This window comes from Tinamus guttatus, unplaced genomic scaffold, assembly GCF_059628265.1.
Source record: "Tinamus guttatus ecotype Peru unplaced genomic scaffold, ASM5962826v1 Tinamus_guttatus_pri_ptg000327l, whole genome shotgun sequence".
NCBI lineage: Eukaryota > Metazoa > Chordata > Aves > Tinamiformes > Tinamidae > Tinamus > Tinamus guttatus.
Window position 1 is genome coordinate 6346219 of NW_028288861.1, and position 21641 is coordinate 6367859.

The following is a 21641-nucleotide window of genomic DNA, read 5'->3' on the forward strand; positions in this document are numbered from 1 at the left end:
CACTATTTGTTATTTAATATTTCATGCTCTCAGACTGTTCAAAAACCTGCTGAGTTAAGGAAGGTCAAAATGCAGAGTGACATTTGGCTTTTAAGAGCCATTATTATAGAAAGGCTTCAGGACTGTTGAAATGTGAGAATACAGTGATAGTAGCAAGTGTTATAAAACTGTTATTTTAAAACATGTCCTTCTTTCTGTCCATCCCTTAACTTCACTGTACTTAAAGGAGGAAGAAGGTCGTATTTGAAGCAGTCATCATATATGCAGGTAATAGCACCTGGTGATATTAAAATGTCATCAGATGAAATGTATGCAACAGTGTCAACCTCATTTGAATATGAAATGCAAAGAAGATCCAAGGCAGACAACTGCTTGTTTAGAATTGTATCTGAATCCAAAGGCTGGATCATCAATAATAGATTAAGGTGTTTTTGCTTGTTGTAAATTAGGGGTTGGATGGCTACTGTCGCTTTGTTTTTTAATTATTTATAGCATTAGCAAGACTGGATGTTACAAAACACCAAGCAGAGTAAAAATGTAAAATATGGAGTGGGAAGAATTAATTTTAAAATCTGTCACTAGAATAAAGCTTCAAAAGCTTGCATCAACTGCACTGAAAATTAGATAGTAACATTCTAGTAGTTCTGTCAAAGTCAAATACAGAAGCAATTGTTAAGTGTTGATAGGCAGTAGAAGAAGGTGTAATCCACTGGGAAGGTTTTGATCCAAAATGAAACAGTTTTCTACCCCTGCTAGTCAGGCAGAAATCTAATTACTCTCTTTTGATCTCTATGGAGAGGTAAGCCAAGGAGTTATAGGTTATGGACAGCTTTATTGATTTTTATCTCAGAAATCAACAAGTGCAGGCTTTACACTTCGCACATACTTGCTTAGCTGGTGTTAGGATCAAATATTTCAAACTGTCTTTCCTTGCTACTGAGTCAATAAGCATTTTGGTTGTTTTGTTCAAGTTTACCGTTGATATTAACATTGCAGAACTTTTTTGCACTTGGAGGTTTTAGGGAAAAAAAGACACAGTTAGGTTTATATTCGGGCATTTTGAAGTAGAAGCCTAAATGCTTGGGATTTGTCTACTTCTCTTTCAGGGAAGAATTTAAATATTGTGGATATAAGCAGACAAACATGATGCATGGGGAAGGAAGTTCTAATTTTTTATGTAGACTTCTTTGTATTTTTAATTAAGATTAAATTTATAGGAAAGACCTTACCGCTAGTCATAATTAAAACCTTGGAAGGCAACGATGTCCCCAGTTCAACCTGCCTGAGGTGTGCTGCCAAGTTGAAAGAGCTCAGGATTTCATACCAGCTGTTCAGAGGCGTAATTATTTGGGTCTATTGTTGCTAATTGTACATTTGTCTTCCAATCTGATCAGTCTTCAAGAATGTGCATAAAGTCAAGGTCTGCTTAATCTTGCACACAAAAAAGCCAGTCATTCGCATCTAAATCAGCTGTCAGCTCCACAGGCGCAGACATGTAACCTGGGATGAGTGGAAGCTCCAGATTATTTTGATAGCTTCTCTTCTGCATGTCCTGGGAGATAAGGCTGTTTCTCCCACAGCTGCATTTTTCCTGAATGACTGACATCCCCTTTAGAGGAGATCAACCCCTTTTTGTGCCCTTTCACTCACTCGGAGGTTATCAGCTACAACTGCACTCAGCATTCAATCACATCCCTCCCCTGTGGCCGTAACTCCTGCTAACACAATTAACCTTCTGATGGGAACGTAAAATGAATCTAGGGAGGGAAAAAGAGCAGAAATACATTCCCATGTTACGGATTAAACGACCGTATTGCTTATAGCGGTGTTTTTTCACCTCTTTCTCTTGCACGACACTGTGGATAAGGGCTATTAGCAGGAAGATGCCTGCCACAAAATTCTTCCTAGCAACCCTAGTAGCTCTTATTTTATTGGCAATTTTTTGACTTTAAGGTTGATGGAAAGTTTTATGGGACACAAAAACTGGATTGCCAACTAAATAGAAATTCGTGTTTTGTTTTGATGTGCTGGAAAAGAAAACAACAACAAAATCCAAATCTGAAAGATACTGATTAAGAGACAACTTTTCACCCCTTTTTAATTGGAATAATTTCTATTTTTTTTGTTTCTTTTTCCATGACGATATTTTGAAATGAAAAAGAAAACCCCTATATAAATATATATGTATATGTGTATATATTTCATTGGATGTGTTTCTATCCTAACTTCTTTATATCTGGCTGGCTGTGCCCTAGCGCATTTCTCAGTATATTTTAAGCCACTTAGCTAGACACAATATTTTTTGTTGGTGTTTCAAGTGGAGAGTGGAAGCACATGCAGCCCTCTGAAGCTGAAATAGGGACCCTCCTTCCATCCTTGCCATCCTTGCAGCCCCGCGCACAGGCTGCCTGCACCTGCAGGCTGCCTCGTGAAACGTGCAGCTGGGCGCACCATGGGAAAAGGGAAACACTTCTTGTAGGAGAGGGGTATCCTCAGGAATAGGCAGGATTTCTGGAGAAGCAACTTATAAGTTAGATTAGGAGATTTTATGCTTTCCTGTCAGGTTACAATAAGGATGGATTTTGACTCTACCCCACTTACCAGGTATGCCGAAGTTAGTAAGTGCCCATTTCTAGCTGTTAGGGATGTGCTCACATCCTTTCTTTGCTACTTTAATGGCTTTCATGCAATGACTCCGGAGACAGACTTAGGGAACCCTGACCATTGCTGCAGCAGGTATTTAGCACGCAAATGCCAAGTTTGTTTTTCACAAACCTTCGCAGAAATAGAGCTAATTGTTTAAACAGTAGCTAAAGCAATCACAGAAAAGAACAAGCCATTTTTTTTACTATCTGTGCAAAAGCCTCACAGTATGCATTATATTCTTGTAAGTTTTAACATGCTTTGGTTTCAGAAAGATTACAATGTACACCATAAAAACAAACAGATGAGGAAAAAATAATTAAACTTAATTTAAATTAAATAAAAAACACAGTTTTTTAAAATGATCAATTTTATTTATTAATGTCATTGTTGTTGTTATGTTTCCTATTTTTTTCCTCACTTTTCTTTGCCCTTGTCCTGCTTTCCAAATCCAGGGCCAGGGAATGACCCTCACATGGGTGGACTGCCCTGTGTTGTTACTGTAGCTTCGGAAAAGACTTGTTAAGTTCCAGTTTAGGCTGAAAGCCTGCAGTTGATAACCCCCCCCAAAAAAAGCCTTTCTAGCTAATGACAGCTGCTGTGTGCTGCTGAAGAAGAGTCAAGGGAGTTCTGTGAATGTGCTGGTTTGTAGATGAAGCAGCTTCTTGGGCGCGTAGGAGAAGAATGAGAAAACAGTGTTGGTGGGGAAAGGAAGATGCGTTACCAGCTGAAAAGCAAAGGTTGTGCTCATTTTCATTGTATTTTTTTTCCTCTCAGTTTCATATCTGTTTCCTGCTTTCGGTTCAGATGTGCTAGCTCTTCATCTATCCTCGTCCCAAGAATTGATCGTTACATCCATGGGAGATTGCTGGGCATGAAGAAAACATCGCAATTAAAGTGAGGAGAGCTGATGACAGGCTCACTTCTCCCTTTCAAAGGAGCTAAGAACTTAACCAGAAAACAGCTTTCTTTCAAAGAAAATATAATTCCACTGTACACAGTGCCCACACAGACATAAACTGAAATATGGGGAATAGAAACATAGGGGAGAGGTGGCTGAGAGGAGGTGTGAAGCGCTCGCCACCGGCTGCCCTGGCCCGCAGAGAGGAAGTCCCCTAGGCCGGGTTTGCCTCCCTGGCAAGGGAGGCAAGGCTGGGAAGTGAAGGGCTGTAAAAAATGTAAATTCAGGACATGCTAAGTAGCTCTTATCCTCCTGGAGGACCTGTGCACCCGGGTGTTAAGTAAATCCTGAAAGGATGCAACTCCCAGATCATCCCCTTGTTGAGAGAGATTAAGGCCCCAAGGGCTCGGGCACTGGGAGATTACGGATGAGGGCCTGTGGGGATGCACCCTGGTGTGATTTATGGCGTTTAAGGGCTTTGTGCCTCCCCTCGGCTCTTTTAGCTGGCCAGCTTTCTTCTTCCTTTTCAAAGATGGCAAGGGAATTTATTCTTAATTTTGTAAAGACCCATCGACATGCAGAATTTCATGGTCTCTGGTTCCCTTCCAGGCTCTACACATGGATCTATTACTGAAAAGCAGCACGTACAAAAAAAAACCCCGCGTCGTTTCTGCCAAGAACAGGGCACATTGCAGAGAGCGGCCTCCTCGGGCAGGTGAGGCCGTCGCGTGTCCCCTCGGGCGCAGGCCGCCACCTTGCTGTGCTGCTTGGCAGCCAGTGGCACCTCGGCTTTCATTTCCACGAAGAAGTTCAGCGCAGCCCCTGGGAATACAGTGTCTGAGCTAGCACGGCGATGCCGGGATCATGCGGTTATTAATCCTCCTGCTAAGCCCGGAGCGTCGCCGTCTGCTCCAAGGGCTGCGTCTTGCTGCATCATACATCAAAGCGCCGGCGCGGCCGCTCCTGCTGCAGAGCAGATAAATTGTTCCCTGCCTCTCGTGTGCCTCGGGGCAGGGACGGGTGTCCCGGGGCTTCCGGTGACGGCGGGGATGCCGAGCCAGCACCAGGGCACACTGCCACAGTGAGGCGGCTTTAGATTACCTGATAACTTTGATCCATTTAAGAGGCCACTTGACATAGCCATGTTTTCTTGTAAAGACATCTCATGTAGTTCTTGGAGAAAAGTAAAAGGGGCCCAACTGGGAAATAAACTACAACATTTCAAGAAACAAGAGTAATACAATCCATGTGCTCTTCGTGTCTCTTTTTGGCGGAGGGTGTGTGAGTGTCCTGCACAGAGCCTGCAGGGAGGCCAGGCCTCCACTTTTGTTCCATTCCTGGACATTTACCACTACTGCACAGCTCGGGACAGCGATCGCGGCTACGCTGCTGCAGGCTGTCCCCTGCTGTTGTGCATGCTGCAGCATCTACTTTCCCTTACCTGAAGCCATAGCTCTATAGAAAATGTGGGAAGATGCTAATGGTGCTGTACCTTGTTGCTGTCTGTTGTTTATAAACATCTTTTAAACATCTGATACTTTCCATTTTTCCGAGCCTGTATTTCCCGCCCTATCCTTTCCATTAGGATTTTTCTTTTTAGGATTAAACAGAAGTAAAACACATTGCTCTGTCAGTCTTTAACCCGCAAAACACAGTGGACATTTTCACCTGTATTTTCTATGCACGGAAACAGGATGTGAAACAGTATTAGTGCAAAATTGCTGGTGTGAGTGTACAGACTCCTTTGAAAAAATTGATCCAGTCAATAAAATGCATTTCACCTTCTGTCCTAAATAACTGATTTTTGTTCCACGTGAATTTCTACAGTAATTTACAGTTCTTCTACTTTCTCTATTATCCATTTTTCTCCTATTGAGATCTTACTCATTTTCATTTATTTCTGCAAAAATCTTTTTTCCTGGTTGCAGAACCATTACTCCCTCTCCTGCTATTTCTTTTTATTTAAGTGCTTGGCTCTTTATCCTTTGATCATTAATTACTGGTGTCTTTTTGACCTCTCCTTTGTCAGCTACCTTGTCATATTTCTATTTCACATCTTTTAGCCTCGGTTTAGATTATTTTTTCTTCAACAGTTCTGCCTGAACAGCCATATTCCTGTTTTTCAGTCCGTTCCTAGAACAGCCACACAGCTAAACCTTTGCCCTTCTCCCTCTTGTTTTTTATCTTGCATCTATTGTATCAATGGCCTATTCAAAAAAAGTATTTTAGAGCTCAGTGAGGCCAAGGTGTTCTCTCATTTTGTAATTAGTTACATTGATTACAATTTATATAGTTAACTCACTAAGCTTTTGCTAGGACTGTGAGCCAGCTAGTGCCTCTCTTTTGAGGGCTAGTTGTGTTTTGATGTGGACAGAAACGGGTGCCACCACAGGACATGTTTTTTGGTTTAGGAGATTGTGTCTGAGACTGTATAAAAGAATAACATGAGCGTATAAGAATAACTCTGACAGTGCTGGGCTGGTGAAGTGTTGCTCTTGAGGCTGATAATTTTTCTGCACAACAAAAAGAAAGAAAAAAAAAAGTGAGCTTTTTCTGATGTGACAAGATGCAAGTCCCTTAGTATTAGAGAGGCATTGGTTCAGGATAATTTCTGCCTATCCTTAGGATTCCAACCTGTTTCTTGGACTGATTTCACATGTATCATTTTGCCAGGCTCTGTAGTGGCATCTTCATTTGCTTTAAAATGATTCCAAAGGATTTTAATTTTGCAAATGAAAAAAAAAAGAACAGTTTGTGTATTTTTTTCCCCTCTGCCCAATCTCCCATTGCCATCAATGGAGCCTCATTTAGCGTGCAAAGTCAGAGCGTAGCATAACCTCTAACTATGTCTTTGCTGGGTGTGATGGTTATGAAGGAAGGCAGCTGGTCTTTCAAACCATGAGAGAGTCTGGGCCTTCCTGCTGAAGCAGATTTTACAAGCGTGTAAAGGGAAACATGATAAATGCAGGCATTTGCTGTCATTTTGTTCTTTTAAATAAATAACTGAGTATAATGAGTCTCAGCCACAGAGTGAACATAATGAACGTCCAAAAAGGAAGATGCTGCTTGAGAGCAATATTTACCACTGAGGAAAGGATTGTTACAGAAACAAAAATTGTTTAGATGTTAGTGGGTGAGATAAGAATCTATTAAAGGAATTAAAAGCTAAGATGATTCATCACACATTTCTGCTTATTTGTAAGATACACATGAAAGGCAGGGATTTCAAAACATTTGTATTAGAAAAACATCAATAACACAGCCCACTGATTTAATTTTTCAGTCTCTCAGGCTTCAAAAGATGTAGTGATTTGTCCTTCAAAAATATACACTCCTGTAAATTAGCAATGGCTTTTTTGCTTTGCTCCATCTCTTTTTTTTTTTCTTCCTTTTTTTTTGGTATTAGCCACCTATATATGATTTTTACACAATTTTCTTCTTTGCAAAAATCTCTTCTGCCTCGCGCTGTGCCAGGTTTCATGTGCGTTTCGAGCCGCTGAACGGCTCCCGCCGCTGCTGGTGACCAGCGGGTGGCGGAGGCAGCGGGGCGGCCCGGGGCTCTTCGGGGCCCCTTCCCCGGTCCATAAACTGCGACCTGTGCTGAAGCTGCCAGCACGGCCTGTGACAGACCGTGTTCTCATGAGGGAGCAAGTGTGTGAGGGCAGCGTGGTTTGCTTTCCCCTGTCATTTGCATGGGACTGGCTCAGTGCGTTACTGTGGGATTTTGGTATCATCGCTCAAATGTACTCTGGTTAGGTTACACGGGTGCCAGAACACAACTATTGCTGAAGGTTTGTATTTGAGTATAGCCAAATACGTACATAGTGTTCAGGGCTGTCGTGTGTACATATACCAGAGGAGGAGAGCAGAGAGCCCGGTAACAAAAGCAAGAAAGGGGGAAAGTAGAGAAACCAAGGGAAAACATGCAAATTAACAGGAAACTGTTAGCGAGGGCTCTGACCATGTGACCTCTCAGAAGAAAACAGGAATTAGGTTTAGCAAGTCCAAATTCCTTTTGTTGCACAGTCTGACCTCTTTAAGGATGAGTAGCAGCAGGCAAAGACACAGCCAGAGAGGAGAGGGGATAGACTGATTCGGTGTGGTCCTTGGCAGGAGCGTTTCTTGGAGCCTGCAGGGACCGACTGCTGCCTCCCCGCGCATTACAGGGATGAGCTACCACACGTGTGAGCAGCGCAGGGACGAGCTACAAGACATGTGAGCACCGCAGGGACGCGCTACCACGCGTGTGAGCGCCACAGGGACGAGCTACCACGCGTGTGAGCGCCACAGGGACCAACTGCAAGGCGTGTGAGCGCCGGGCTCGCTGCGCACGGCCTCTGCCTCAGCAGAGCGTCCCACGCGGCGCCTCCGGGCCCTTCGCCATCACCCCCTGCACGCCCAGGCCAACCCAAGGCACAGCTAGTTCCCGGGGTCTTTGCTTCATAGGAGAAAAAGCAATTCCTTTCTATACCATAGTTTTAGGAGAGACCAAAAAAAAAAAAAAAACACGCAAATCCCCATTTTGAGATTTAAGACAAAAGGTTTTACTTAATTATTTATGCCATTTTTTTCTTGTCACCTGCTACCATATAAAAATGCTGGACTGCTCTTTTTTGCTCACATTTAAAGGTATGATGTGGCTGGCAAACAAACAACAGGCGTAGGGCATTTCAACTCAGGAGCCAACTATTTTGCAGATTCATAACTGAAAAAAATGCCTATCATGCAGCTAGAACAGCCACCGCCTTGCTTGCTACCAATGCCTAATACTTACTTTAAGTATTAACTCAGCTATTCTTCATTTCTATTTCCATTTCTAATACATCTCTGTTTGTGTATCTTCCAACTGAACATACTGTGCTTCTGTTTAACTATCTATTTATAGTCATAAGAGAAATAAACATATAAAATAAATGCATCTTGATGCATAGCTGTGCAGGAGTACAGATGTTTTATTAATGAAAATGAATCCAGCTTTTTGTAAGTCATGGCAGCAATATAACATATCATTGTTTGGTTCTCTGCTAGACAGTCCCTGCTGTTTTTTACATAGAAATTCCTGTAATACTTAATGGACATCTGGAAGAATTCAGCCAATTAATCGAATTCACGCAGGAGCTAGGCTAATGGCTGTCTGAAAGGCAGATTACATTAAATCAAACTTGCAATATGAATGAAAGTACTTAATCATACATGCAACATTCATTAGATGCGGCACAGCAAGTGTTTTGATTACTTTAATGAAAGATCAGGTAAAGTGCATCAACTGAGCAGATTGAAGAGACAGCATGCTTACAAATGTTTGATTATGTTGACTATCAACAGAAACAGTGCCAGTAATTTATAGCAAAACATATTTGGAGGAGGAGGAGTATCGAGCTGGTGAACTTGTGAGGGATAAGTGAAATCTGGGCCTCACCTCCAAACGCTTTAATTAATAGTCAGCATGGCAAGACTTTAATCAAATGTCACAAAAGAAGCAAAACAGAGGTATTTGGAGCATCCTGCCTGGCAGCTGCCAGCGATCATTTGTGTCTGTGGCACTTCCATGCTTTTCTTGAAGCCCGTGTGCTTTGTCTGATTTTGGAATAAACACAGATAATTCCTATCTGGAAAAATATTTTCAAAACAATGATTGGTGCTCCGTTATTTGAGTTGAGAAAGAGAATGATTTCTGATTTGGGCTGAAGCTCCTGCTGTGTTCGGCTGGGGCTGCTGCCCTTGCTGCCGTTCCCAGGGAAGACAGCGGGTTTGGAGCTCAGGCTTTAGCTGTGGCCCCTCCTGAGGCACCGTCACATCTTTTCCCTTCTCCAGTCCCCTGGGCAGGGAGGTGACTTCGGTGTCGCCGTGAGGATGAGGATGGCAGAGCCTCCGGACGCAGGGAGACCCCGGCCCCGCATCCTGCATCAGCGCGGGGCCTCGTGGCAGAGCCGGGACGGGGGCGTTTCAAGAAGAGCAGCCAGGTCTCCGGATCAGCACCCAGTATTCTCTTCCCCTGTCTTTTACATTTCATGCCCTGAGATGGGTGACACGAGTTAGTTACTTCCTTACCGGAGCTGTTGTCCTCTTCGATGCTCTTGTGAGATGCAGACATCCAACCCAGATGTGCTCTGTGTCCTGCAAATGCAGCTTTCCCACTGGTTTCTGGGGGTCTTCTGTCCAGCTGCTTCCAGTCGGCTTCCTCTATTGTTTTCTTTCCTTCTCCTTTTTGTTTCTCCTTCTCCTTGTCCCTGTCCGTCCCAAGGTTTGGCCTGTCGCTCCTTCATGCTCCATCTGCCCCTTTTGCAGCTCCTGATTACAGCTCCTGTGTTGCCATGTGCTTTGCAGTGGCCAGCAGGTCCCTGCCACTTGTTCCTCAGTGATCCCTGCAATTCCTCTGTGCAGGAAAGTGCAGCTGAAAGGAGTGACTCGAGCCCAGACAGGAGACAGGGCAATTGTCAATTTGATGGGACCTGAAACAAAAGGAGGGGAAAGTAGACAGAGATCACGGAGCAGCAGCCACAGGGCATTGCCTCTCCTGACTCTATGGCACAAGATTTTCCAGAGAAAGTTGGTTCAAGTTTATTGTAGAGTTTCCACAGGCGCCTTTTCCCCATCAGAGGGCACTGGGACACAGAGCAGGTGAGGAGGCCGGTGACGGCAGCGCCATTGGAGGGGAAAGGCAGCAAAAATGTGCCCCAATTTGCTAATCCTGGGAGGCTGGGAAACATCCTGTGGAAACAACAGGGATACGTGCAGGAGCAAAGCCCATTAGTTCCAGGTTTATCCCATCATGGGATCCCATGGCTGCTGTTTGCCCGATGATCGTAACTTTTCTGCAAAAGTGGGGAGTGTTCAACTGCAATGTGTAACGATGCCCACAGAGAGCAGAGAGCGGAGCATCACGCGCTGGAGGAAGCCAAAGCTCCCAGTTTTATGACACAGCACAATCAATAAATAACTCCATTACCAGCAAGACTGTAATGGCAAATGGCTTCAGCCTGTGGGACACGAGCTGAAATCAGCCGTGAGGCAACGAAAGCCGGAGCGGTCCCGTCCAGGCCCTTGGATGACCCCTACTAGTTTGGGAGAGTCTCCCAAAGGGGGTGAGAGCCGTGGGGCACCGCGCTGTGGGCATGAGGCATCCGCACCTGAGCCCTGCTGGCCTTGAAGGGGGAAGGTGAATGATTTCAGAGCGCCTTAAATCCCTTAAAATCCCTCTCACCCGAAGACCCTCACAGAACCAGCTGCTTCGTGCCTCCCCTCACTTAAACCTGGGGTTTTTTTGCCAGTGTTTGAGCGCGGCGGCGAACGCGGCAGCGGTTGGTGCGAGGCCTCCCGGGGGCAGGTTGTGCCCAGGTGACGGGGCTGGGCCCGGCGCGGCTCCCTGTGCCCGGCGTCACGTCCCAGGCAGCTCCCGCGGGACGTTCCCAGCCTTGTGCCGCCACCAAACCCAGCCCGTGTTCCGCCTGTGCAAGTGCTGGAGCCTCAGGGTGGCAGCGCTCACCCGGCGACGCCGCTGCCCGCACCAAGGACAGCCATCCGAGCCTGCCTCCGCCCTCCTACTTGCTGTTTCTTTAATTGCGATCCAGATGTTGAGGGAAGATTTGAAAGTCAACTTTATTTGAAATGCCCAAATACAAAAACTCGACAGGCTAAAAAATTACCACAACATTTTTTTTTCTTGTGGTGGGGAGGGGAAACATGAAGGAGAGAAGGGCACTTTAATCCTCTGCTTATAATTCTTTTCTATTTTATTTTTAACTCTTATTTTTAAAAGCTGTGGTTACATTTTCCCTTTTATTAAGTGGCCAGAGGCGCTTCTCTCTGTCTTCCCGCCCCTTGGCCCCTGAAAGTGTTTTCAGCCTTTCCCTGGGAGCCGGACCTCACGCGGGACCCTCCGGCTGCCAGCCGGGGCTGCTCCCACATTCCTCTCTGTTCTTGCCCCAGAATCACCAGGCGCAGCCGCCTTCTTGCCTGGTTCTGCTTGGTTCGGGGAGCGCATCCCGCGCTGCTTCCGAACGCGCCGGCTCCCGGTGCGTTCCCAGGGAAGGGGTCACACAGGCAGGGAGAGCAGCACGTTCACTGCCAGAAATTCACACGCAGAATCACCAAGTGATTCACAGCATTAGTGCCCAGTATGTTCCCAAAGACCTGCCGGAAGCAGCAATGGCTGTGGTAAGAGCTGTGACGAGGAGAAGGGCTCCTCAAGGCACCCGCTGCCCAGCTGGTGCTCACGTTACCTGCAGCTACTCCTCTGCAACTAGGAAAATGCCCAGCTGGGCAAATAAGAACATGTTGGATTTGACTCCTCACTCCTCAGGACAGAAGCAAAGCTGGAATCCCTACGGCAGACTTTTTTTGCAATGTGTGAGTGATTACAGGAAATATTACCTCATGGATAGGGAAAACTGAAAGCACCATTTATGAACTGCTTGGAGAAGAGGGTCAGACGGGGGCTGTGTGACCAGAGACCCAGTGAGAAAGACCAGGTCACAAAGATCAAATCAAGCAGCGGGGAAAAATGTGCAGTTAAATGGTGATTTCAGTGATTTAAGTGAGTTGCTGCAGTGCCTCTTCTGCTCCCGTTAACAAAGCGTGCGTGGTCACTGGCTGCTCCTGGCCCGCAGGTTCCACAGCCTGACCTGAAACTCAGCAGAACAACCATGAAAATGATGGAAAACAGGACAGTTTGTGAAACATGACTAGGAATTTGCTGAGGCGCTATAGCCCAGGCAACTACACAGGCAAATGCTTTGGCATTGTGGGCAGGTGGGGGCAACCCTGTTCTTGCTAGAGGGACTCAATTTTTTCTCACCATCTCTGCTTCGTGGATGTGCCACCACTCACAGGGTGTCCTGCACCGCAGCGGGGGCAGAGGGTGGGAAGGAGGGAGGTTTGGGCTCCTTTGCAACTTGTTGCACTGCAGCTCATGCCGCTCCAGCCCCAGTGACCGTCCGCAGTGCAGACACGGATTTGGGATGCAGCATTTCAGGCAGGAAAGGAAAACCCTCTTACAGCGTGGGCTCGGCCTGGCGCAACCTCCTTCTTGCTGCCCAGGGAAAAGGAACCTCCCGAGCCGGGGGTGCTGAAGCGCAGAGCGGCGCCCGCAACCCCGCGCACCCCCGGGGCCGAGGACCCGCCGGCACCAGCGCTCCGGCCGCGCACCCCGGCGGGCAGCGCCCCGGCCCACTCCACCTGCCTTCCCTTCGCTTCCCTTCGCTTCCCTCCCTTCCCTGGGCCGGGCCGGGGCGGCTCCGCTGCCGCCGGGCGCGGGGCTGCGCGGGGCTGCGCGGGGCTGCGCGGGGCTGCGCGGGGCGGCCCGTCCGCCCCCGGGCCCCCCTCCCCGCCCGCGCCAGCCCCGGCCCCGGCCGTCATTGGGCGCCCGCGCCGGCGGGCGGGGGCGCGCGGGCGCTATAAAGGGGCGCGGGCTCTGCGCGCCGCGCTCCGCCGCCCCCGGCCCCGCGATGCCGCGCGGCTTCCTCGTGAAGCGGAGCCCGCGGCCCGGCGGCTCCTACCGGGCGCGCCCGCGGGAGCGCGACCCGCCGCCCGCGCCGCCGCCGCCGCCGCCCGGGGGCAGCCCCGCCGCCCACCGGGGGGCGGACGAGGAGGAGGAGGCCGAGGAGGAGGAAGGCGCCGCCGCCGCCGCCGCTTGTCCCGCGCCCGCGCCCGCCGCGGCGACGTGGCCGCCCGTGGGCGGCGGGAGCCCCGCGCGCGCCCCGCCGGAGGGGCCGTCGGGCTGGGGGGCGGCGGGACCCTGCAGCGCCGCGGGGCCGCGCGCCGCCCTCTTCGAGCGCTGCCTCAGCTCGCCCGTCTCGGCCGAGTCCTTCCCGCTGGCCGCCGCCTTCCCGCCCGCCGAGAAGCTGCTGCTGCCGCCGCGCACCCCGCTGCCCGCCCCGCCGCCGCCGCCGCCGGGGCCCGCGCTCAAGCGGCCGCCGCGGGCCAAAGCGCCGGCCAAGAAGGCGAAGGCCACGCGCAAGTTGAGCTTCGCCGACGAGGTGACCACCTCGCCCGTGCTGGGGCTGCGCATCAAGGAGGAGGCGCCCGAGGGCCGCGCGGCGCCGGGGCCGGGGCCGCCGTCGGGGCGCACGCCGCTCGGCGAGTTCATCTGCCAGCTGTGCAAGGAGCAGTACGCGGACCCGCTGGCGCTGGCGCAGCACCGCTGCTCGCGCATCGTGCGCGTCGAGTACCGCTGCCCCGAGTGCCACAAGATGTTCAGCTGCCCGGCCAACCTGGCCTCGCACCGCCGCTGGCACAAGCCGCGGCCCGGCCCCAGCGCCGACGCCGCCGCCGCCGCCCCGCCGGGCAAGGAGAACAGCCCCGAGCGGCGGCCCCGCGGCCCCGCCGCGCCGCCCCGTCAGCACCGCGCGCCCGCGGACAGCGGCGGCCCCGCGGCGGGCGGCCCCGCGGCGGCGGCGTTCGCGTGCCCCTGCTGCCAGAAGCGGTTCCGGCGGCAGGCCTACCTGCGCAAGCACCTGGGCACGCACGGCGCGGGCGGCGGCGCCGCGCTCGCCTTCGCGTGCGCGCTCTGCGGGGCGCGCTTCCCCTCGGCGGCCACGCGGGACAAGCACGGGCTGTGGCACGCGGTGCGCGACGAGCTGCTGCTGCCCGCGGCGCAGCCCCGCGCGGAGCCGCGCGCCTTCCCCTGCAAGCTCTGCCCCGCCACCTTCTTCAGCGCGCCCGGCCTGGCGCGACACGCCACCAAGTGCCACCCGCCCGAGGGCAGGCAGGTCCTGCTGCTCCAGGTGCCCGTGCGCCCGGGCTGCTAGGGGCGCCCGGGCCGCCGCTGCGGCGGGGACGGAGCGGAGCCGGGAGCCGCGAGCCGCGAGCCGGGAGCGCGGGGCTGCACGAGGCGGCCGCCGGGGCGCGCGGGTCTTCTGCCCCCTCCGGGTCCACCTTCCGCAGCTCCCTCCTCCCGCGGATCCAAGTACAGCTGTACATAGAATATTTAAAGAGAGAAATTATTATTTTTTTTTGGTGAGATAAAGGAGCCTGATCTAGTTACTTTGTTTTCATACCCTTAGCCCCTCCTAAGCTTCCATGTTTAATTTATTGTGACGTGTTTTGTTTGCTGTATCCTGTATTAAAATAGTCAAGGAGGTAAACGTTCATATTAAGTCAATGTCAAGTCATATAATAGCTAGCGAAACGTCTGGAAAATTAATCGTGCTGTCTGCTTATTTAACTGAGAGGTGTCGATCTCCCGTAGCTAAGTACGCAGCCCCTGCTGCCCCCCAGCCCCTGCTCCACGGAGCCCTAAACTGCGCGCGTGGAACAGGCTGCCCAGAGCCGGGCTGCCCTCCCGCTCCCGCTCCTGCTCCCGCTGCCCTGCGCGGCTCCAGCAGCGCTCCGGCCAAACGCTCCACGCTCCTGCAGAATTTGCCACCGCTGACATTGCCGCTTGCGTTGTTGCTTGTTTATTTTCACATGCTAGTGCTCGTTTCCAAATGTGATAGCAGATGAGGCCAAAAAAAAAAAAAAAAAAAAAGAACAAGCGAATTCAGGCTTAGAACCAACCTCGTGCTTTTCTTGAAGTCAGCAGGGAAAAGCGGGGCACTTCACCATTCCGGGAGAGACCAACTGGTCACAGCCACAGCCTTTGTTATAACGGTGTCCACGAAATGAGCATGCAAAATACTCCAGCCTTTTGATTAGCATCCTCTAAAGCGATTATTTGCCTAGTTTGGTATTTTGTTATAGACACGAGTCATGTATCTCATGCCCAAAGGCTGTGCTTTGCAAACTTTCTTCCTTGTTTTGATTACAGGACTTGGAAAAAAATGAATTAATCCTATATAACCTAAAGCAGCCAAGGTGTTATGCCCAAGGAAGGTGGCTGACAGCTCACCAATCTTATATACCAGAAATAAAACATGTTACTTGAAGTTGTGCATTTTCCAATCATTTATTGACAACTGAGGCTTAGATAAATGAATACATTTATCTCCTTAAATGAGTTCTCCTGGGGAGAAGGCCACTTCTTTTTTAAAAAATAATATTTTTATTATTTTTAAACTAACACTCTCCTATCTCTACTTGCGCTGCCAGGAAGGGCTGCAGATCACCCAGAGCTGTGATCTTTACCTGCTCCTGCAGCCAGCCCTTGGGCAACCAGCCCTGTGCTTGGCCTTACCCGAGCAGCTGCATTTGCTGAAGCTGGGAACAAGTTCCCAACCCAACTTCCACACAGCAGATAGGGAAAGAGCTCCTAAATAACTAGTGCATACCCTAACTTTCCAACATGAAGGAAAATTGAGCCATATATCATACTTACTGCTCACTCTGTACTAAGTCCTGATATAAAATGAAGAATCCAATCACTGGGGTGAATGAATAATATACAAAAGGTGGTAAGAATATTTTTATTGTATTATTAAATAGCATGTCTTTCCTTTAACCATTACAAATTTGTAGATACTACATGAATGACCATACAGAATTTATATTTCTACCGTTGCCCACATGATATATTTACACATGCAGTTAGTACCGATGCCATGCTACATTTTGTTACAGCATTTGTTGTCTGCCAGACCCAAAATGTGAGCATCTCATCTTCCGTGGGGAAATTCCTCTGGCTGGGCGGAAGGCGGGTGCCGACCCGCACTGCAAGGTTGGAATCATCAGCATTCCAGGCCAGGCTCCCGGAGCGCGTTCCCTTTTCTTCCGCAGTACATACACAGCATCAGAGCAATGAATTTACATCAGGAAAATGCCTTTTTTTTCCTTTTTCTTTTTTTCTTTTCTTTTTTTTTTTTTTTTTTCCAAATATAAGAAACCATAATATACATCTAGAGACCCGGCAGCCTGGTGATGAAGGCTACAAAACATGAAACTTAACGGCATTTACTACTGATACCACTTTGAAAAGCAAACGTTATAAAAATATTTGGAAGCCAAGCATAAATAGAATTTCAGCACAGTGATTTTTTTTTTCTGGTTTTCCAGCATAGGTTATGGCATCACCTGAAGTTATGAAATGATACATTGCTTTGTGAGGAAAAAGTTGGTGCTACTAGCAAGTTATTTCATTTGGACTCTGAAATGCTTGAAAGGCTGTTTATTTTACTCTCAACATAAATAGTCTGTACACATCCTGTGCATTAACAACGTGACATCTGACAAGGACTTTACAAATGCAACTTCAATTTAAATTTGTACATTCATTTTCAAATTGTACATATTTATTTCTTTGTTACAGAGACAATTGCAATGGGGCATAATAAATATAGTGTAATCAAACCGCAGTCTCCAATTCCGTGTTTGACTCGAGATCAACCAGAGCTAAAAATTACTACTGTTGGGTATCGTACCCATCCGGGGAGGTACACGGTGCGGAGAACAAACAGCACGGAGAAAAATAAAACAAAGCAGCCTGGAGTTTGATAAAAACCGAAAGCTAAAACATTGAAGTAAAATTCCAGTGTCACTGTTTAAAAGGCAGGTACGGGAGGGGCGGCTGGGGAAGGGGGCACTAGGGATGTTATTCCCGAGCCGAGCGCTGCGCACGAGGCGCTGCCGCCCGCGCCTGCCAGGAGGCCGCGGCTCCCCCGGCACTAGGACTTGTTGGCGGAGCCGGAGGAGCGGCGGAGCTTCATGGACATGCGGCTCTTGCTAGTCCGAGGAGACATTGGAGAGGCTAAGTCTGTTCCATCCGCCTGCGATGCTGCCGCCGCTGCTGCTGCTGCTGCTGCTGCCAGAGTTTCTCCCAGCGGGGTCTCTGGGCAGAAGCCTGTGGAGGACGGAAAGAACCGGGGCCGTCAGCGCGGCCGCGCGCGCCAGGCCGGCTGCGCACGCGGCGGGACCCTCCGTGTCGCCGCCGCGGCGCCCGCCGGCCCTTCGCTCTGCGCCCGGCGCAGCCGCCCCGCGCTCAGCCCAGGGAGCCGGCGGTGCCGGAGCGGCTGCCGAAAAGCCCCGCTCTGCAGGGAGGCAGCACCGCAACCGGCAGCATCGTCCCGCCGGGAGGGGAGCAGGCAGCTCCCGCCCCCGAGCAGGCCCCAGGGAGCCCGGTCCTTAGGGAGGACACCAGGGTTGACAGCTCACTGCGCGTGGAGGGAGCCTGGGGATGTGGCCGGAGGGCTGGCGTGAGCGGGGGCGAGCAAACAACCTGCTCCCCTCGCGTCACGGCGCCCGCTTCGGAAGGCACCTCCCTGCAGGGCCCGCAAGGCAGAAGCTTGAACAGATCATACCAACCAGATGTGCTACACATCACTTCTCCTTTGTAAAAAGAACAAGATGAATTTGAGATTCCGGTGGGCAGGTTGTCACCCCAGCACCAGCGCTGCTCTACAGCGGGCCTTCCTCAAGGGCCCTTCTCCTTACAGGCAGAGCAACAGCGTCCGCCGCCTCAAAACCCTTTCCCACAAGGAGATACCAAAGGAAAAGGAGAAACTACGAAATCAGAATTATATTCTCCTTCCTGTGTTACGAACATTAACATAATTATAAATATTAACACTGTGGGCTCACAAACACAAAACTATAAACTATATTTTAATTAGCTATTTACAGAGACTGAACTCAATTACCTCAATCCCTACTGATCACTTTTGACCTGTACAAATCATGGATGGAAGCCTAGTCCTGTAGAATTCAATAGAAAAAAAAACCCTGCTGACTTTAGTAAGCCAGAATGTCAGTTGTTTTTTCTTTTACACCATATTACTAGTGGTAATTCCTTAAGATAATAATTCAATACTCGGAACTAAAGATCTCTCTCCCTCAGCATACATTCCATACATAATGGGTACAAAAGAACATTCAAAACTGAATGAAATTTATTTTGAAAGATTCCTCTAAAATAAAATCACAGGTCATCAACTAAGAAGCCTAACAGTACATTTAAAATATATTGTCATAAACCTAAATAATTTAGCAACCTGGAGGTCTTCCCTGTCTGGTCCATCATCTGCCTGCTCTGAAGAGACGAGACAATATTTTCTATCCTGCTCAAACTGACATGACCCATCGAAGTGGCAGGGAGGAAAAAGGGCTGTTATTTGTTCCCCAGCTGGTGACAGTAATTCTGTTCATGAACTAGGTACTTCATTGCCAAACAATCTGGAAAAGCACGATAATGCCTGACTCACTGTGCCTTATAAAAAAAAGAGGCAAGCAGGGAAACATGCACTCTCATTTTCTGAAATTCTATCTTGTTCTAATTTTACAAGGAATTAAAGCATTTCAAATGGTGGAAGTTAGAGAATAGAAAATAACCGTTGTTGTTTTGCACAGCATACCATTCACAGCTAGCGTGAAAGACCTTCCGTTTCAAGCCTTTGCCCTTTACCTTGATGTGGCCAATGCTTTCTAGTGGAGGTTTTGGAAGGAGAAGAAATATCACAGCATTTCTTTCTTTGTTGAGAATGAAGAAGTGATGAGGAAGGAGAAGTGGAAAGAGGTGAGGAAGGGGGAGGAGAAAAGATAAAAGATAACAGGCGTGAGACATGAGACACGAACCGCAAAGATTGAAGGGTATTAACAGATGAGCACAGGAAACAGGATTCAGAATTTCATTATGTAACTGCTGTTCATGCTACAGGTTAAAGAGAGTGATGAGTTAGTTATGTGCAATGAAGCAACAGCTCTGAAATCAGGCAGCATACTTACCAACTAAGCATTACAAGAAAAAAAAAAAAAGGAAGAGAGAGAGAAAGAAAAGAATTCTATAACATTATCTAAATCCAGCAATTTTTTATAGCAACAGAGATAGATCCTATACATTGTCTCAAATGCTTTCTTAAAAGCTGGGAAAACAGTCAAATACTCACATATGTACACATACAATCTAGAAGGAAAAACAAATGACAACTTGATATATGACTTCTGCTCCCCATCTGCTTCACATTTTTAAGTATGCTGGAATTACAGCCAGTCTCAACTTGAGACAACTGAAATCATGCAAAGGATAAAAAAAACCCCACAGTATTTAAGCTAATTAATCTGAGTCAAAGGGTAAAATTGTAATGTGAAATTTTATCATGAGTCAGATGATTAGATAAAGAACATTTTTAAAAAAGTTGCTATTTCAATCAAGATTAGCAAGATTAAGATCTTATTCTCATCACCTTAAAAATTAATTTGTAATTCCTGTAGCCAAATATCAGAAAGAATGGATTTTCATGAAATCCATTTTTTTTAAAAAATGGCTCAGATTTATTGAAGAACAGAAGACATATAAAGTGATTTTCACATCTGAGTATATCACACCAGAAGAGTGAAGAATAATGGCACTTAAAATATATTTTAGTCTGATAGCAATCAACAGACTGTTTAATAACTCAATTTCTTTGGTTTTAGTTATGAATAATATATATATACACACAAGCACGCACATACACACACGTGGATATTAAATGTGGTATATATACATTTTGTGTTTTTTTTTCCACCTTACAGTTTAAAAATCTTTAGTGTAAAATGTTATATCTTTATATTATATACAAAGAAATGTTTAATTATCCAAAACATAAAAACGGGACTAATAAGAGGTTTTGTAGGTAACTGATTTAGAACAGGAAATATTAAGAAAAAAAAAAAGAAATGTATATTACCTTTTTAAAGAGTTTGAAAAACGTTAGAAAGCAATCCTTTTTCCTTTTTTTTCCCCCATCTCCTAGCCTTGTCAATTGATCAAACTGGTATAAAGAAATTTAATGAGCTATGATATTTTGGGGCCATAAAGTTTCAATTCTTTGTTTATAAACAAAGAAGTTAAGCAGCAAAGTTGGAATAAGATATTTTAGTCTTTTGAAATGTTTAGGATCTTCTAAAAGCTATGTTGGTTATTTGACTCAGAAATTAACTATTTTTAAATGCAAAATGCAATACTATTAACACCTGCACTTTTGAGTTAAAAGTGGAGGAATCCAGACATATCATTTTATATATTTATATATATATAATATTATATAAATATAACATATATTTTATATATATATATATATATAATATAATGAATTCTGATAGATTTAGAGTCAATTCTGACTTTCCAAAAAGTAAAAATGAAAATAATAAAAAAATCACAGAAGTCTGAAAGGGGGTGCATATTCTGACTACTCTCAGTACTTCTAGCTTTACCATACCAATCGTCTGGATCAAGATTTTCGAGAGTGCCATTTCTGAGAAGGACAAAAGAGGAAAATGCCATTTGTGCATGTTAGAAAATCCCAGTGACCTTTAAGGATACTTTAGCCTACTTAGCGTGGGCTCCAGGGAGGAGAGCAGTGTTTTGTACAGCGTGTCTCTTTTGCCCCTCTCAAGCACCAGTCGAAATCTAGGCAGTTGCCGGTCCCAATAAACACATGCTCAGCCAAGCCTTGCTAGAGTCAAGGTATTAAATCTCGCAGATATTTGAGTTTAGGAAGCAAGAAGAGGATGCAGAAAGACTGCAAAAGCAGCTGCAAAGCAGAGAAAGGTGGGAGGGGAGGGCAAGTGGCCTGAAGAGCTGGAAGCCTGGAAGTGATAGCACAGAGAGAACCAAGAACATGAAGAACTGAACAAGAAGGATCAAGCTTATGAGGAGTCACCATGGCCATGAGAAGCCTATGCCCAGTAAACGCTCAGAAACTGCTTGGAAACAGGATTTGTGGGTCAACCAGATCTACGGTGCCAGCAAGGACCTGTGAAGCCCACTGGAAAAGCTTCCCATCCTTCCAGCAGCAGAGGCTCAGGCAGGGGTAAGCTGCTCACTATCGCTACCAACTGGTGTGCTGCTTCAATTGACAGAGGTGGTGCTGGGTCTACGAGTGACAATTTTGCTCATGAATCATGTGGCCATTACTGAGTATTACAGAATTTGTCCTTTTGCCCTATGCTTTAAACAAAAATAGAGTGAATTAATAAATTTAATGTAACAACATTTTTCATGTGTTAAGTCAAACATCAGCAAGCTAGAGGATTCCAGAATGAAACCTGCATATAGAACCTTAATTTCATCCCTTTGTGCATATGCATGGCACTTTTTTTTTTTAATTTAAATTGTGTTATTACACTTATTCTTTCTCTGGACCAAATTCACTAAATATACAAAGTTGATCTGTTTGGGTCTCTGGCAATCCACACTATTGTCACCAAAGAGCCTCCGGCTTCCTATGCCCTAGGTAGTTTACTCAAGGAA

General features: G+C 47.4%; 2 protein-coding genes across 3 annotated transcripts in view; one reads left to right on the forward strand and one right to left on the reverse strand.

The window, feature by feature from the left end:
• Window positions 1-12990: 12990 nt before the first annotated feature.
• INSM2 (INSM transcriptional repressor 2) lies at window positions 12991-14292 on the forward strand. Its single transcript, XM_088529356.1, has one exon. It carries the CDS (start codon window positions 12991-12993, stop codon window positions 14290-14292), a length of 1302 nt encoding a protein of 433 aa, XP_088385482.1.
• A 2787-nt stretch (window positions 14293-17079) lies between these two features.
• Window positions 17080-21641, reverse strand: part of RALGAPA1 (Ral GTPase activating protein catalytic subunit alpha 1) — a 117924-nt gene continuing 113362 nt past the window's right edge. Inside the window, exons 40-41 of one of the 2 annotated variants that reach the window (XM_088529282.1) lie at window positions 18763-18877; window positions 17081-17255 (exon numbers count right to left, since the gene is read on the reverse strand). In XM_088529282.1, the coding sequence (XP_088385408.1) occupies window positions 17138-17255; window positions 18763-18877 (233 nt within the window). In that variant the 3' untranslated portion in view covers window positions 17081-17137. Of the gene's footprint in view, window positions 17256-18762; window positions 18878-21641 lie in introns of both variants that reach the window. The other variant, XM_088529283.1, reaches the window with a different exon arrangement.

Coding starts and splice junctions, on each gene's coding strand:
- INSM2 (XM_088529356.1), top strand. CDS start 12,991: ATGCCGCGCGGCTTCCTCGTGAAGCGGAGCCCGCGGCCCGGCGGCTCC.